The sequence below is a fragment of the Corvus cornix genome, chromosome 5 (genome assembly GCF_000738735.6).
Source record: "Corvus cornix cornix isolate S_Up_H32 chromosome 5, ASM73873v5, whole genome shotgun sequence".
Classification (NCBI taxonomy): Eukaryota; Metazoa; Chordata; class Aves; order Passeriformes; family Corvidae; genus Corvus; species Corvus cornix.
In genome coordinates, this window is record NC_046335.1 from 52332116 (window position 1) to 52348583 (window position 16468).

A 16468-nucleotide genomic window follows, 5' to 3' on the forward strand; every position below is an offset into this window, starting at 1 on the left:
CGCATGTGAGAGTAAACCAGCACTATTAGAGAAAATGAGAAGAATTTCAGTCCCATAAGTAGAAAGATTTTATTTTAAAGCATGCAGGTTGTGATGATACATAGTTACTTCACACATATAGGTGTTACATTTTTAGCTTGGTGACAAATTTAGAACTGCATTCTGATTTTCATGAATTAACATAGGTCATTCGGCTGAGATTTTCCCAGCTGTCTTTCTCATATCTAAGCGCAGTTACTATCTGCAACATTAAAGCTCTTGTGTGGGCTGACACTGACGTGGGCCACGATCTGCTCCTAGGAAGTGCCAGGAACAAGCACGTCATTAACATAGTGGCTACTACATTCCCAGACAGGATGCCTTTGGCTTGCCTTGGAACGCTTTAGATCGTCTTCAAAAACTGCGCTTGTTTGTGAGTGGCTTTAGGTGCTTGGTTTGGCTCCATGACACCTTTTCCTGCCACCACAGATTCAGTGCACAGCACAGACTGGAGGTACCTAATGTACTTTATAGCAGCACGGAGGGTCTCCACTTTGCTGAGCCGCTTCTCCAAGTATTCCTTCGGCAGGTGGTGCCTCAGCCTGGCGTAGCCTTCATTGACACACTTAACACGCTGCCTTTCCCTCTCATTCCTCCTCCTGATGAAAGCTGACCCATAGGAGTACTCACTTCTGTGGAGACTGGAATGGGGCATTTGGTAGGCAAAGGGGCAGGGCTCACTGCAGAAGGTCTCCGTGATGAGATGCTCTGACATGAAAGGAAGGAATGACAAATCTTCAGACAAAGGGACCTGGTTTGGTGTTTCTGGGTACACGTGAAACGTGACCAGTGGGTCTGCACAGAAAGGCCTTGCCAGCTGGATGTGCTGAGCCTCAGCACAGATGAGGTTACAGTAGCTTTTGCCATCCATCAGGTTCTGCATTTAGCCTGGAAACACATAAATTACAGAATACTTTGAACAACTCACACTGAACAATAGAAAAAGCTCACCTGGACTCACCAACGCTAGGCCTTGCTGACACTTTCCAGAAGAGATTTTTTAATGCATTTGTGACATTTCAGAATGGTGTTGGAAGATTAGGTAGAAGAGACAACATCCCACTTCAAAAGTACAAGGTGCAAGTCAGTCACACTGATTAAATTAATACACAATAGATATTAATAAAGCCACTGAAGTTTCCTGAAGGAAACAGCAAGCAGTCTCCTTCCACCTCAGCTTTAGAAACTAAGAGAATCTACCTATATGTATTCCACATAGGTCTGGCTTGCTCCAAATTCACCAAAACTTACATGTCTACAGACAACAAATAAAGCAGGCCAACATCTGAAGCATTCTCCCCACTCCCGTCCCCTCCCTGAAAAAACCTCAATCTACAATTCCAGTAAAAGACTCCCTTATTCATACCAAAGAGCCTCCAAAGACAAATTAGTTTTCTCTCTATTCACTTGATGCCTCATTCAATATATCATCCTAATAAGATGGAAAATTTGTGCAGAGAATGGATCTCAGTCTTAATTCCATGTCTGTCAGGTATTACATCCACTCATACAAAGATTTACAAGAAGTTTAGAGAATTTCGAAAGACGAGAGAATTTCTACTAAATCGGACAACATCTCCTTGGGTCCTCATGCTCCTTCTGTGCTCACCTGCAGATTAAACACAGACATGAAATACTAAAAACAATCCTACTGCTGGAGGGTTAAGAAATAAACAATTTATTAAAGGAAAAATGCATGTCCTAGTAATACAAAGAAGGGATGGCACACAGTTGTTGGGGCCCTGCTAGAAACCTGTAAATCAGACTGGCCAACCCTCACACCCTCTCTTCAGAGCAGCATTACAGCAGGTGTAACTACTCAAATCACTCTGATATGTTTATTACAAAGATAATCTTGCAGTGGTTTATAAGAAGCTCCATTATAGTGCCTTCCCAATATTGTTATTCAAACAGCTAAAGATCAGCCTAAGTGCTGAGAATGTAATGACTGTTACTTAATAGCTACTTAAAATACATTTGAAATAACCAGTTGATTTTTAAAGAATCTCTGTGAGCCATCCTCACAGAATGCAAGCAATACTTGCTTACACAGAATGGATCCAAAAATGCTCTTACTCACCATCCACTTGTACATCCATACATTGCTGTCTAAAGCACTTAGGTTCTATTAAATCCCCTAAAATGGAAACCACACCTGAACATTAAACTAGGTTACTAGAAACTTCTGGATTCCATACTCACAGAAATCTGGCAGAGCTTCAAACGTTCCAATCACAGTTCCACAACATAAAAGGGATTCCCTTAATCCTTCACAAGGATAGGAGGATAATGTAATGTTTTCTAATGACTTCATACCTGCCATATTTATACTGAGAATTTTTACTTCATATGGACCTATTCCCACAACATATTCTATGAAAATGCCTCTGTATGCAGAGTTGTCTCTTTTTCTAACGCACACAGATTTCACAACAGAAATCCTGTGAGTGAAGAATTCATTTATAGCTGCTAGGCATGAGTGGGAGTCACATGCATCTTAAACAGGTACCTCTGTAGGTAGGCTAAAAGCATGAACACACATCCATTTCACATTAATATGCATGCAAAAAATTCAGAGGTGAATATACACTCTTCATAAAATAGTAGACAGCCAACTTTCCCTTTTCTACTTATACAGGTTGGGTTATTGCCTAAAAACTTTCTACTGCTAACAACTTAAAAACACTGAGGAAGCAAAGTCTGCTACATAGCAAAAAAAAAAAAAAATTACAGCACATCACTCCAGAGCAAGAAACCAAAACCAGCACAACCCCTCAAGAAGAGATACTTGCAGTATTTGTTGCTTAGTACTGACATCTCTGCCGTGTAACAGTGTTACATAAAACAGTTACCTGCTGCCTCAACACCTGCACAAAGCGCAAAATGCAAGTGTTAGGAACATTTTCCTGTTAGACTAGAGACTCACCAATCTTCAGATGAAAGTAAAATCCAGGGAAACAAGATGTGCTCTCGTAAGGGTGATGAATACCTGAAAATGTCTGAATGATATTTAAAAAAAAAAAAAAAAAGAAGTTATTATTCCATTTTTCTTACATCTTATTAAATAGGTTACAAATTAAACAGGATTCATTAAAAAGCTATGAAAACACTGTTAGTAAATGGCTGGTAGAAGTGATTTACAAGAACATTGATATTAAGTGAAGATCTGTGGCTAGATACAGCAACATGCAAGTCTCTTACCTGAATTATGTAGCTTGTTCCACTGAGTCAATGACTACTGCAATTTATAGTCAATTGACAACATGCAAAGTAGCTTAGTTAGATCTGCTCATTTCTGGTTGGGCTTTTCCACCCACACCACAGCTATGATGGCAACAAAACTTGGCATTAAGGGCTAGAAATTTTGAAACTGTAATTGAACACATCCAGATTACCTGAAAAAGTAATCAGGAATGTGGTTTGTTCACTTCCTGTTTGCATTCTTTTGCAGACTACTACAGTATAGTAATGAAAATACAAAGCAGTATTTTCATTTATTGGCATTTTGTACTCTAATGTCTAAATATAACAATCAGTTAGAATTTAGGTAAATATTCACTATCAAGGCATAAGCAAACTAATTTTCATAGCTTCATTTTAAACACGGAAGAATAGCATTTATTTAGAAATTTGTTATGGATTTCTCTCCACTAGAGGTGAGGACACATATTATTAGTCAGCATAATGCCTTTCAATTTAATTTTGGAAATTGGAAATTTGTAATTTTGGAAAATTCTTTCAGTGTTAACTGTAACATCATATACAAGGTGAATATATATAAGAAGAGAAGATTTGAAAACAGTGAGCTAACAGTAGCAAGACAAGTTTTGCTTAAAAAGAGAAACAGTATGGAATCTATAATGTAATGTGTACAGGTACATAGATGCTACATATATCAGTATACAGCTGTCCAATTGTACAGGTGCAAGGAAATAGGACACCTCTCTTCAAAATTCCCACATTTTACAGGATTGACACTTAAGACTATCTCACTGTTCAGCCCTTCTATCCATCAAAGTACCACCACATAAAAAAACCCAAACTAGTTTAGCTTAAAACTTTCAGAAGACACTGTAAGATTAGAAATACCTGTACTACCAAAAGATGTACATACATTCAGTCCTGCTCCTTGTGACTGTCATTCATCAAGGAAAGAAAGCTTCACCTTGTGCTGCCCCTCTGTGGGCCATAGTACTGTACTCAGCCTTCTCCTTCCCACACCAGCTTCAGGCATCACGGGAAAGGCAGCCAAGAGGTAGAACAACTCCCAGGACTGGTAGACAGGGAGATATTCAACAAACAAAGCATGTATTCCACAAACAGGTTGCATTATTTTTCTTTAGTGGACCCTAAGGACATCAGTGTCATAACCAGTAACCGAACACCACCAACTGAACAACTTCCCACTCATCAGGGCAATGTTGAACACAAAAACTGAACCCAAGCCTGAATTTATTTTTCTTAACCTTGTGCAATTTTTTTTTTTTATTTAAAGCAAGAATCCTGTGAATCTACCAAGTCATCACCTGCTTTAAATCCCTCCAGATTAACTCAGTTCTGGAAGTCTACAGTACTGACATGAAAACAAAGCTCGGTACCTGCAGAAGAGCTCAGTCAGTACAGATGTTGGTATGGGGCAACTGTGTTTGCAGCCCTAACCTGGCAGAGCTATGAGCACAGGTACCATCTGTCCCCCAGGCACGGACTAAGCAAGCCAAAACTGCACCCAGAAACAGAATATTCCTCCATGTACCACCTCCTTCCACAGCGGAACTGAGAACTGTAACACAATAATGTAACTGCATGTGCACAGCTACATCTGAGTCAGGGATTAAAAACTTCTTCCAATTAGCAATTTGATGAGCCTTTCTTTACCTAATCACTGAACAAGTGCGTTTCTACTCTGAAGCATTTTTAGGGAAGTGCTTTTATGGATGGAATGTACATGCAGCATAATGAGGGAGAAAAATGATGACAAACTGATAATGCAGATCCATTTTTCAAAAATCAGTTTTATCTTTAATTGTTACATTCCAAAGGGGATATATGAAAGTTAGTAATCTAGCAACTGTATAACCTCTGAAGAGAGATGAGTACAGAGTCACAGATAAAAAAATACACCTAACTCCCAAGATGACAGGTGCTAGAGAAAGTATGTGCCTTACACCATCGATCCAGACAAATGCAGGAAGATTTTTATAATAAATATTTCATCATATACTAACTCCTGAGACTTCACCCATGAAAAGAAAGGGAAAAATTTTTTTTTAAGATCTATCATACACCTACAATATATTAAGCTATTAAAGCAAAATATAACAAAATGTCAACACTGTCTTGAATGTGCACTGCATTTGAATTTATCTACATCACAGTACTTGAAATATGCAGCTCCAGGAGTCAGTGTCCACTTATGTTTTGCCTTAAATCTGCAGACATCACTTGCCATACAAGCATCTTGGAAGTACGAGTGCAAGAAACCAAATGATGAACACAGCCAGCAGGGTTTCATTCTCTGAGACCAAAACTACACTGCAAGATTTCAATTTCCAGTACCTAGCATCAATCAGCAGAAAATCCAAGTATATTTACAAAAGGTCTTTACATAAAGTGATTAGTGAGTTGTAAGCAATTACTGTGTTCCCAGGTACTTTTTAACCACATAAATAGTAGAGAGAAATATATAGTTAAAAACCACCATAAAGTCACAACTGTAAGTAATGTACCACAGTGGCAACCCAAGGTATCTTAGGGTTTGTTTTCTTTTCAGTTTTGTTAGTAAAAGCCATTTGAAAACAAAGATTTAAGCTTTTGGTTAACTAATCTTTTTAAACTGCTTCCACTCCAGTACATTCCTTCAAAGTTCAAATACTTTTTTAATTTTTCTTTTTTTTCTTTTTTAAATCAATAACAAATCATTCAAGAAAACTCCTCTGAATTGGCAGGATCAGGAAGACTTCTGTCAGCTCTTTCCACTAGTGCACATCCCTGGAGTTCCTTCCCTGAGCCCCAATTAGCTCAGCACAACGTGACGGTCAAAGACCGATTTGCGCTGCTCCTGGACCTGTAGCTTCCAGCGCTGCTGGGCGTACTCCACTTTGTTCAGCACGTTGGCGCGGCTCCGCGAGCGGGCCAGCACGTCGTGGGCGTTTGCAAAAGGCTGGTGGTCCTGGAACAGCAAAAATCCACAGTTACCCCTCAGCAGTTCCAGCTACAAGAGTCTTTTGTGTCGTTACATTCCACGGGATGCGGGGTTTGGTTCGGTGTCGTCTTTTTTTAAGGTAAACGAGATGTTCCAACAAGCTGGTTAGTAACAACGACCACACGAGGTTTTGAATTGTTGGAACTGTACTTCAATTTCTCATTCACAGGAACTTCCACAGGTTTCCCAAATACACCACACTTCTTTGTACTATCAATTGCCTGCTGCCCAGAGCCATCATGGTGAGCTGCAGGATCAGACCCATAGTCTTGCATCCATTAGCAACTGGAGGGACAGCAGCCCAGAGCAGAACCAGGCACCCCATTACTGTAGTGAGTGCACTTCACAACTGAATCAGAGCCAGCTCTCTGCCAGCTCCTGGCCATTTCCTGCCAGGCACCTCAGGATGTTCACACACAGCTTCTATATCAAACCAACACACTCTGCTATTTACCAAACTAAGCCCATTGTGCTGAGCTGTCTGAAGGCACAGTGTCAATACAGCTGTTAAGTGACAGAGCGCAACAAAAACCAAGTGCTTGTTTAACGTTTACTCTGTTTTCTAACAGTACCTGCGAGGCTTTATTTTCTGCTAGTAAATATAGCCAGGTTATAAACAGTAAGAGTTGGAACTGAACTTCTTATTTGGCTATCAAACTGTTTGGACAAAATCATGCTGCTAAAGCTATGCCAGAAAGCATCATATATACAATGCATAATGAAAAATAACGTAACTATGTCCTGTATTAAATAACTGTCTTTTTGTATACCTACATTTCACATTCCTTTTATTTTTTTCCGTAACACTTTTTTTCAGAAGACATTTACATTAATGGATGCTTTATTTGTGATATGACTGTGTAGAGCAGCTCAATGACAATTCTCAGCTGTACAGAGATTATTATTAATGATACCTATTGAAACGATTGCTCTAAGTCCCAAAGCCACAATGAGCATTAAAAAAATATACTCACAGAGAACAAGAGACTATCCCTGATCAAAAGAGCTGTCATCTCACCATAAAAAGTTATACAGTTGGATATCCCTAGAATGGGCACTTAACAGGAAACAGGTCACTTCATTCACAGGGGAAAAAAAAAAATCATAATAGCAACACACGGTTTTCTACTGCAGAACACATGGTGGGAAAACACAGGACAGTCTAGATGGTAGTGGCCTTCCTGACAAACAAGACTCTCAGCTCCAAGGCTAGCTACTGTCAATTTCTATGTAGACAATAAGGGGAAAAAAGAATTTAAGAGGAAAGAGGGCTAAGGAAGCGGCTTACATTGATCAGTTACCACTGTCACCAATGGGCAACAAGAAAGAGTGAACACACTTCCCTGAAATTCAGCCACAAAATCCATGGACATGGTATTTTTGAAGTGTGACAAGAATACCTCAAGAACTTGCAAAAGGAAAGGCAAGGATGGGAATCATTCATAAGGGACCTTAAATGATGTTATGTTCACAGAACAGCTACAGCAAAACATGACATTGGTTAAGATGGATCCAGACTTTTAGGTAAATTCATTCTGCAGTTAACCTGAACTCTGCCATGGGACTTATTTCACTTCTTCCACCTACAATCAAAAGACTAACTCACAGTTGGAGGCATTAAGACAATTTATCTAAGGTATAAATTTGTCTGAGGTATAGCATACAGCACAAGCTCACTTAATTCAAGTAGGAACTGCCCAATTTGCCATAAGAATTTAAAGAGAGAGTTATTCCAATACCTTTTTTTCAGAAAAGAAAAAACCAAAACTCAACCCAAAATCCTTCCAGAGGTAACTGTGAAAATCTTATGTTGTCATTACAAAGACAGTTGAAACATGTCTACATGTAATACACGGGGAAGTTTGGAAACAATGGGACATAATCTTCAGCCACCTTCACTTAAAAAGGTGTTTCTGTTTGGCAAGGGGGTAATTAAGTATCCAAAATTAAGCATTTTCCCAGGTAATAGTTTTTATCAGCTATGCTTTATGTACCTTGATTTCACAACAAAAAAATGTGATTGTTACCCAGTGCTAGAGATTGGAAAGGTCAGTAATGACAGGAAACCACATCATTAATGGACTACTCCCCTTCTTCTCCCAAAAAAAGCTCTCCTGATCTGTTGGAATATACTGCCACATTTTGATTTCTGGCTGTAATACTAAGAAATTATTTCAGCATCCATCACTATTTTACTTCATTATAGCAATTTCTTCTTGAAGTTTTAGCATCAGGAAACTCAAACTGGAACAATAAAAGATGCAATTCCCATACTTTCTTTTTGTAGAGAGCAATCTAAGCAGTAAGCACTTCACATAAAAATGCTCACTGGCAAGACTGGATCATTAATTCTTAAAAAGTTGTACTCCTCTATATTCTTACCTCCATTCCTACACTGTTTCTTCTCTGTGAAAACAATCTGTGCCTAGAGCTGGTGGAACTGAAGCAGTTCTCACCTTACTACTTTCCAGCCCAGTGAAAAATGAAAGAGTGGCTTCACAGAAGTCATCACACAGCTCTCTCTTCCCTTTCCCAGCATAGCCTGGCAATAAAAGCTGCTCACCCCAAATAATTATTTATCAACCAACCATCCCAGTCTTTACACTAACCAAGTGCTCAAAGACTCTGGTGAACTCACCCCGATGTCTTCATCGCTTTGTATGAGCTGTGAATGTCCAAGGAGACGCCTCTTCAGTATAGGTTCCACCAGGGTAAGGTACACCATGTACAGAAGAAGTAGGCCCAAAATAGACAGGTATATGATGATTGTCACCTACATAACACAAGCACAGTTTATGCCAAGATTGTGACATTCCCCCCCAGCCTCACAACAGGCAGCATGGACCAAAAGATGAGTACAGGCAAAGTTTGATCTATGGTAGTGTCATCAGATGACTTAAAATCCAGAAAGAGAGGAAAACCAATAAACTACAACATGGTATTAAAAGGGTTTAGGGCAGCTTGAAACAGTGAGACCTTGCAAAGAATCGTATGCTATCCCTCTTAAAACAATTTGGTGTTACAAACCTCACTTCAACCAAGACAACTGTACAGTCTGGCCATTCAACTTGTGACAAATTTGGGGCGTCACCCAATGATCTCCCATTCTCTAGCACAGACCTGCATTCGGTCACCAAGCACAATGGGAAGGCAAAACAAAATACCAAACTTCTAAAGTCCCAAAATAAAGTAGTCTGTGTTGTCAAAAACCAAAAGATATACTGCAGTCTTTTCACACCAGTCCAGGCCTCAACGACTCCAATGGGACAAGAATGTGAAGAACACAGAAAACATCTGTTAGAACAAATGTGGGTAAAGAAAATTTATAGTAAGCAAGTAAGGCAGCTGAGTAATGACAGGCCCTCTGAAATAATAAGGAAAACAAAGCCCAAAGCTTGACAAAGTATCTCAGAATACTCAAAATTTTAGCAAGTGTGAAGTCTGATCTCAAAAGCAGAGATCTTCAACAAAGGGTATCAGGTTCACTTCTTCAGCTAAAGTTTGATGCTATTGTTACTGCTCAAGATTGTGAGCAACTACTACAGAAAAAGTTACATTTTAGACTGCCTTAGAAAAGTTTTCCTTTTAAAAATAGTATTTCTCTGAAAGACAACAGACATATTTACTAAACAGTTGAGGTCTTTAATATATGCCAACAGAATTATACCACTTACCTTAATTGTGACTGAGCTTCTCTCCTCATATTTGCACTCACAACGTAAACAATATGCTTCTACATCAGGTCCAGGGACAGGCATAGGCTCCACCACGTGGAGACAATCACTGAGGAAACACAGAAACTGCCCAGTCAGTTTTGAGCTGCCTTTAGCTGTGCTGTTCCACTCTGCTGCAGGAGATGAGAAGCCACCTTTGCTTAAGTTCAGTTGTTCTAAACTTCAGGTATAAATAAATCACTATGCCACAGTTATTTCACTTAAATGAGAAATTCAGCTACTGACAAGCTGCTAAACAAGTTTTAAGATCTTTCTAACTCAATACAGTGTCTTCATTTTTCAGTGAAAGTATTAAAGCTGTTAGCAGAACAAGTCCAAGGATATGAATCCAGCACAAATGCATCATTTGACACCGACATCACGGATAAAAGTAAATTCCAGCTACTAATTCCACTTCTTTCTTCACCATACTTTATTCCATCCTTTCAGTATCTGAAGGGAGATTAGCCTCTCTTTGACATTCATGAACTGAATTTCTTTTTTCTTGTCATCACAAGGTACAGACATTGCAAAAACAATTTAAAAAAAAGGAACTCAGCTGGGTTGTTTCTCTAAGCAGCAAAATGGTGAATAAAGAGCATTCAGCTTTCAGCAAAAGCATTTGACTTAAAATTACCACATGTAAGTCAGTCCCCTGTGGAAAACCCTGGTTGACAATATTATGGGCACTCTATACCACAGCACTAAAATCCAGCTGCCACGAGACAGCTGCTTCCAACAACAACTTATGTAATGCTGGTCCTTCTGCTGACTCAGGGTGTTACTCAGAGTTCAAACCCCCTGGGCCCTGCAGAGCACTGACAGAACCAAAATCCTATTTCACCTTTCTCCTGGTTACCTCCTGTACCTGTTGGCACAGTCAGCAGCAGGTAGTGAAACAAAAGGCCTGGAGTGACAGCAGCAGCCTGGGACTCAAGACTCTACTGGGCTAAATTACAACACTGCAAACACTCAGCCAGGCACCAGCTCATCTCTTCTGTGCTCTTTGTATTTCTTCTTCATAGCTGCAACTGCTGAGTGCCACCTCACAGCCTCTGGAGGGGAGTGGAGGGTTTAATTTTCTCATTTATGTGAAAGCAGAATTACATTCTCCTCTGTGGAAGAATGCAGCACTCAAGCTACAAAACCAAAAATCAAGATATAATCTGTGCAATTGCTGTTCCTATGACTGAAAGCTTGCATCAATACACTGCACAAGTATAGTGGAAATCTTATATGCTGCTTAAGTACAGTAGTAAGTCTGTTACTGAGAAGATAAAAAATACTAATATCAGAATTTTTCCCCTCCAACACAGAGTTTCAAGTTGCTAAAAAAGTGCAAAATCTACTGGAATTGCATAAAACTCCAGAAACAACAGTCCCTAAATGACAGGATGGGTTTGAAGAGCAGAGCAAGCAAAGACAATACTCCCAAGTCTCAGCTCCAGGTTTGTGCTCCCTTGCCTTTACACCATTCCAAATCACTGGATTCAAGATACACCACTTTGTTCCCTTCCACTACTTCCAAGTCCAAATAAACAATTAAACATGCAAGCAAGCAAACCAAAAGACAGGGCATAAACTACAGGGTTTAAGCCTTGTCCCTTGCTAGAGCTGAATTCTGGAGTACTTTTGAAAGAAAAGCTCCAGTAAGTTATGAAAATGCTCTGCTTTGTCCTGGCACCAGCATAGGAGATTCTCATGTAATGACTACAGGACAGGTCTTTAACCAGTAAGACTTATTATCATTTTGCATGTGCCACACACACTCACCAGTCTTTCTGTGAAACATTTTTGTTGTAAATATGGCCTGAATGGTCCTTGTAAGGAGGGCAGATGCATTTACACCGGACATCCTCAGAATTCTAAAAGTAAAGTAAACATCATGCTTAGAACAAATTATCATCAGTTATTATATTAGTTATATTATCAGGGCTACAGAAAGCATTCTTCACATAATACTTGAAATATTTAACACAAACTACTTGCAAGTATCTTTGAACAGTCTTACTCAGGACTTCCTACAAGTTTAGGAACAACCCTTCAGAAATACTAAGAGAGTAGAGCAATTTGTCAAGTAACACTATTATTTGAGATAGGAACACATTCTCGAGGGGAAAAAAATGGAGTTTAAGCTCATTCCTCTTTTTAAGAAAAACCACACATGCAGAAATTGCTGATGGTGATGACTCAACTATCCAGCTTATGAAGACAGCTGCTTAACAGACACAGTGATGAGCTTAAAATGAATGAAACAATACCAAACTTATTTTAGCAAATAATAAGAGACAAAGGATGAACGTGGCTTCTCTAAAGTTCATGGCAATTTCCAGTGGCATTACAAAAGAATGTGTGAACAAGGATTGATAATGAACTTCTACACTGAATAGCCAAGTTAGAGTAACACTAAGTGGGCATAGGTCAGCTGGAAAACCTTGACTGCACTAGCACAGAATCACAGAAAGGTGTGGGTTGGAAGGGACCTTAAAGACCATCTAGTTCCAACTCCACTGCCACAGGCACACCTTCCACTAGACCCGACTGCTCGAAGCCCCATCCAGCTGGCTTTGAACACTGCTAGGGTCGGGGCACCCTCAGCTTCTCTGGGCAACCTCTGTCAGTGTCTCACCATCTTCACAGAGAAGAATTTCTTCCAGATATCCAATCTAAACCTACCCTCTTTCAGTTTAAAACCACTCCCCCTTGTCCTGACACTGCCTGCCCACGTTCTTCTCCGTCTCTCTTACAATCTTCAGGTACTGCAAGGTTTCAGGTAGTGCAATTAGGTCACCCCGGAGCCTCCTCTTTTCCAGACTAAACAATCCTAATTCCCTCAGGTTTTCCTCACAGGAGAGGTGCTCCACCCCTGTGATCATCGGTCATGGCCTCCCCTGGACTCGCTCCAACAGCTCCATGTCCTTCCTGTGCTCGGGACCCCAGAGCTGGATGCAGCACTGCAGGTGGGTCTCAGGAGAGCACGTAAATCCACACCGTAATCTACACACCATACAGCAAACCACTTCTGGTCTCGCCTCAGAGGACTCAAACAGCTGATTACCGCTGAAAAGCAGAAAATTCAGACACGCGGGCACTCTGACTGGAGAAGACACGGTGTTCTCTGCCCGTCACAGAGAACTACGGTAATAGCCCCAAACATTAACCCAGAAGGCCCAAGAGAAGAGCGCCTGCACCCAGCGCGGGTGAGGCGGCCGGAGCTGGGTGAGGCCGGGCAGCGGCCGCGGAGCCCCGCGCTGGAGCTGCGGCGGGCCCGGGGCTCAGCCCGGCCCAGCTCCGGCAGCCTCGGGAACAGCAGCTCCATCGCCACCCGTAGCTCTGTGTGACGGCGTCCCCGGGCACCGCGGCAAAGCGACATCAACCCCGCCGAGCGTGAGGCGAGCGCGGCAACCGGGGCTGGCGCCGAGGCCGCGCCGCCGGGCTCTGCTCCTCCGCCGAGCGGGGGCAGGGCAGCGCCCCCACAAAACCACTGGCGCGGGCCTTCCCCTACAGCCGGCCGGGGAAGCAGCGGGGCCGGGAAGGCGGAACGACCCGCGGGAACCGAGCGCCCGGCGGAGGGAGGGCCCGGTACCGGGAGCACCACCGTGACCCGTCCCCCCCCTCCCTCCCCGCTCACCTTGGCCTCGGCGCCCAGGCCCCCCAGCGCGGCCAGCAGCAGCAGCGAGCAGAGGCGCGCCCCGCGGGCCGCCATGTCGGGCCCCGCCGCTCTGTGGCCGCTTTATCGCCGCTTGTCGCCGCCGGGCCGCCGCCGGGCCCCCGCCGCCATCACTTCCGCCTGCCGCCGCCCTCACGTGGGGCGCCGTCCGCCCGCGATGGCGGCCCCGCGGGAATCGGCGGCGCCGCAGGATGGTTCCGGGGCGCGGGCCGGCCGCACAAAAATATTCCTAGAACCATAGAATCGTCAGGATTGGAAGAGACTTCCGAGATCATCCAGTCCGACCACCAATCCAGCACTGTAACCACTAAGCCGTATCACCCTGCGCCAGATCCAGAAGCCCCTTGAACATCTCCAGGGACAGTGACTCCACCACCTCCCTGGGCAACATATTCCAATGCCTGACCACGCTGACAGTGAAAAAACTTTTTCTGATATCTAATCTGAATATCCCCTGTGTCAGTTTAAGGCTATTTCCTCGGCTCCTCTCCCTGCAGGCACGGCAGAAGAGACCAGCCCCTCACGGCACCCTCCTTTCAGGCAGGTGTGGGAGTGATGAGGTCTCTCCTGAGCCTGCTCTTCTCCAGGCTAAACAAACCTATCTCTCTCTGCCACTCCTTATAAGACATATTTCCTAAGCCTTTCAGGAGCCTTGTTACCCTTCTCTGGACACACGTTAGTATCAACATGTCTTTTTTTTTTAAAGAGAGGTTAGGCTGATGGGCCTGTAGTTCCCCCAATATTGGAATATTGGAATGGCTTAGAAGTGATGATTAGTACCACTCTAAACGAGGTGTGTGAGCAGCGTAGAATCCAGTTTTTGTACATCTGAACATACAGTTATGTAAATCTACATGCATGTTATAGACAGCTGTTTTTCTGAGAAGACATCACTAAAATCCAGCAATGTTCTCCATTTGTCATGTCATTGTTAATTATTTCCACCCAAGAGCTGTGCTCACCTTCTTGCAGAGGGTGGCCAACCTTGGTGAGAAGCAGCGTTTCCAGCTGTGCTCCCTAAGACCTGGCAGACCAAGCAGTCTATGAGTCTTCCCTACTTGTGTAGGAACCCCAAACCTACCTGATGCAGCCAGGGCTGGATGGATCCAGCCTGTCCCTGGTACAGCAGCCACTGCTGAATAAGGGTTTGAGCCCAGCCTGGAAAACAGCTTGGGCTCGTCTCAGCTCCTCTGACACCTTCACAGAGGAACAGCAGGCTGTGTGACTCAACCCATGTATTCCTTCTCCTCCTTTTCATACCTTCTGTCTTTCTTGTAGCCGTTCCTGTACCGGAAGAGAGCCTGCAAGAAAAGTGGAGAGGGACTGTTTACAAGAGCAGGTAGTGACAGGACAAAGGGAATGGCTTCAGACTGAGAGTAGGTTTAGATTAGTTATTAAGAAGAAATTTTTTACCTTGAAGGTGTTGAGAGACTGGAACAGATTGCCCAGAGAAGATGTGGATGCCCCATCCTTGATAGTGTTCAAGCTGCCAGGTTGGATGGAGCTCTGAGCAGCCTGGTCTAGTGGAAAGTGTTCCTGCCCATGGCAGGGGAATTGGAACTAGGAGGATCTTTAAGGTCCCTTCCAACCCCATCCATTCTGCAATTCCATGGTTCTCTGTCTAAATTGCTCAGTAGCAAAACTGTACATGGCTGAAAGCTGCTCTATTTCCCCTCTCCTTCCCCAGCCCCCACTTGGTGGCTGTAATTTCATAATCCTTTAGATTCAGTAGACTTTTCAACTGTGCTATTCACTCCTTCCTAATACAATAGGTTATGTAACCCTAGCAGTGCATCAGACATCTCAGGAAAGGAGCTCGAGTTACTATGGAAACACAAAACACCTTTTTTTAAAATTATGGGGAAATTGCCAGCAGACTGTAATGAGCATACATCAGGTTTCAGCCTTAGCCAAACAATTTGTCTATTTAATGACTCTATCTGCAATGAAAGTGGTTTGAAGCATGAAGGCTCTGTGTCCTCCCCACCACCCACAGCCGTAGTCTACGATGGGCAGGTTGACTGCTGAGTTGAAAAACATGCTGAATCTTTAGAAAAACACAGATCACATTTTGAGCTGAAGTAAACAATACGCAGCTTCAGAAGCATCACTGCCTTTGGAAGAGTTTGGTGTAGGAAAAGAGAGCCTGATAAACTAATTTTTTAACCCAATCAGAGGGGTCTGATACACAGGTAATAAATGCGCTTTTATTTAGGTGGCTGGAACAGCCTTTGGGATCTTCAGGCCCAGTCTTGGAGTTTCCTCAAAGCCAGGAGTACCAAAATAAAGAAACGGGAACTTGTGAGCCACAGGCTCTTGGTGCTGCAGTAGGTAAAGGTTACTTCTTCCAGACGAGCCCATTCTTCCCCTAGAAAACAATAACAAGTGATTAAGTAAGCAAAGGCTTCTGGATGAATTATTAAGAAAAGAGCCCTGGGAGTTTCTGTCTTAACATTTAGATTTTTTTCAATTTTGTTTCCATTCTTTTTTTTTTTAATGTATTTGTCAGCACACCAGTATCAGAAGCAATACTGTTAAACCACAGTTTTTTAAAAAGAGGAAAGGCAGCTAAAAAATGTATACAAAAGTTGATTTTAAGGAAATGGTTGCCATGAGCATAATTGCTTTTCAGCTTGCTAATCTTCCAGAAGGGCTGAAGATGTGTTTCATCTTCAAGAGAGCTCTCACTGGGTTATCGGCAGAGTCTGAGCTTTAGTGGCTGCAGGCTGCTCCCTGCACTGCTCACTCTGTCCTTACTGGACCAATCCTTTTCAAGTTAATGGAACTGAGCTCTCTCATCTAGTGTGCTTTTTAAAAATAACATGCACTATGCTTTAATAACAA

The 16468-nt window shown here is 42.5% G+C and overlaps 2 protein-coding genes across 3 annotated transcripts; both read right to left on the bottom strand.

Moving 5' to 3' along the window:
* Nucleotides 1-44: 44 nt before the first annotated feature.
* On the bottom strand, nucleotides 45-4929 carry ASCL3 (achaete-scute family bHLH transcription factor 3). 2 transcript variants are annotated; one of them, XM_010410960.4, is made up of 2 exons: nucleotides 2966-4929; nucleotides 45-927 (listed from the first exon to the last, which is right to left on the bottom strand). In XM_010410960.4, exon 2 carries the CDS (start codon nucleotides 920-922, stop codon nucleotides 383-385), a length of 540 nt encoding a protein of 179 aa, XP_010409262.1. In that variant the 5' UTR covers nucleotides 923-927; nucleotides 2966-4929; the 3' UTR covers nucleotides 45-382. The 2 variants fall into 2 exon arrangements, with proteins under 2 accessions (XP_010409262.1, XP_019138656.1); XM_019283111.3 differs by having other exon boundaries at nucleotides 1406-4929.
* Nucleotides 4930-5033: 104 nt separating this feature from the next.
* Nucleotides 5034-13750, bottom strand: TMEM9B (TMEM9 domain family member B). The gene is made up of 5 exons (XM_010412895.1): nucleotides 13586-13750; nucleotides 11728-11819; nucleotides 9916-10024; nucleotides 8880-9014; nucleotides 5034-6208 (listed from the first exon to the last, which is right to left on the bottom strand). Exons 1-5 carry the CDS (start codon nucleotides 13658-13660, stop codon nucleotides 6053-6055), a joined length of 567 nt encoding a protein of 188 aa, XP_010411197.1. The 5' UTR covers nucleotides 13661-13750; the 3' UTR covers nucleotides 5034-6052.
* Between the last annotated feature and the right edge of the window lie 2718 nt (nucleotides 13751-16468).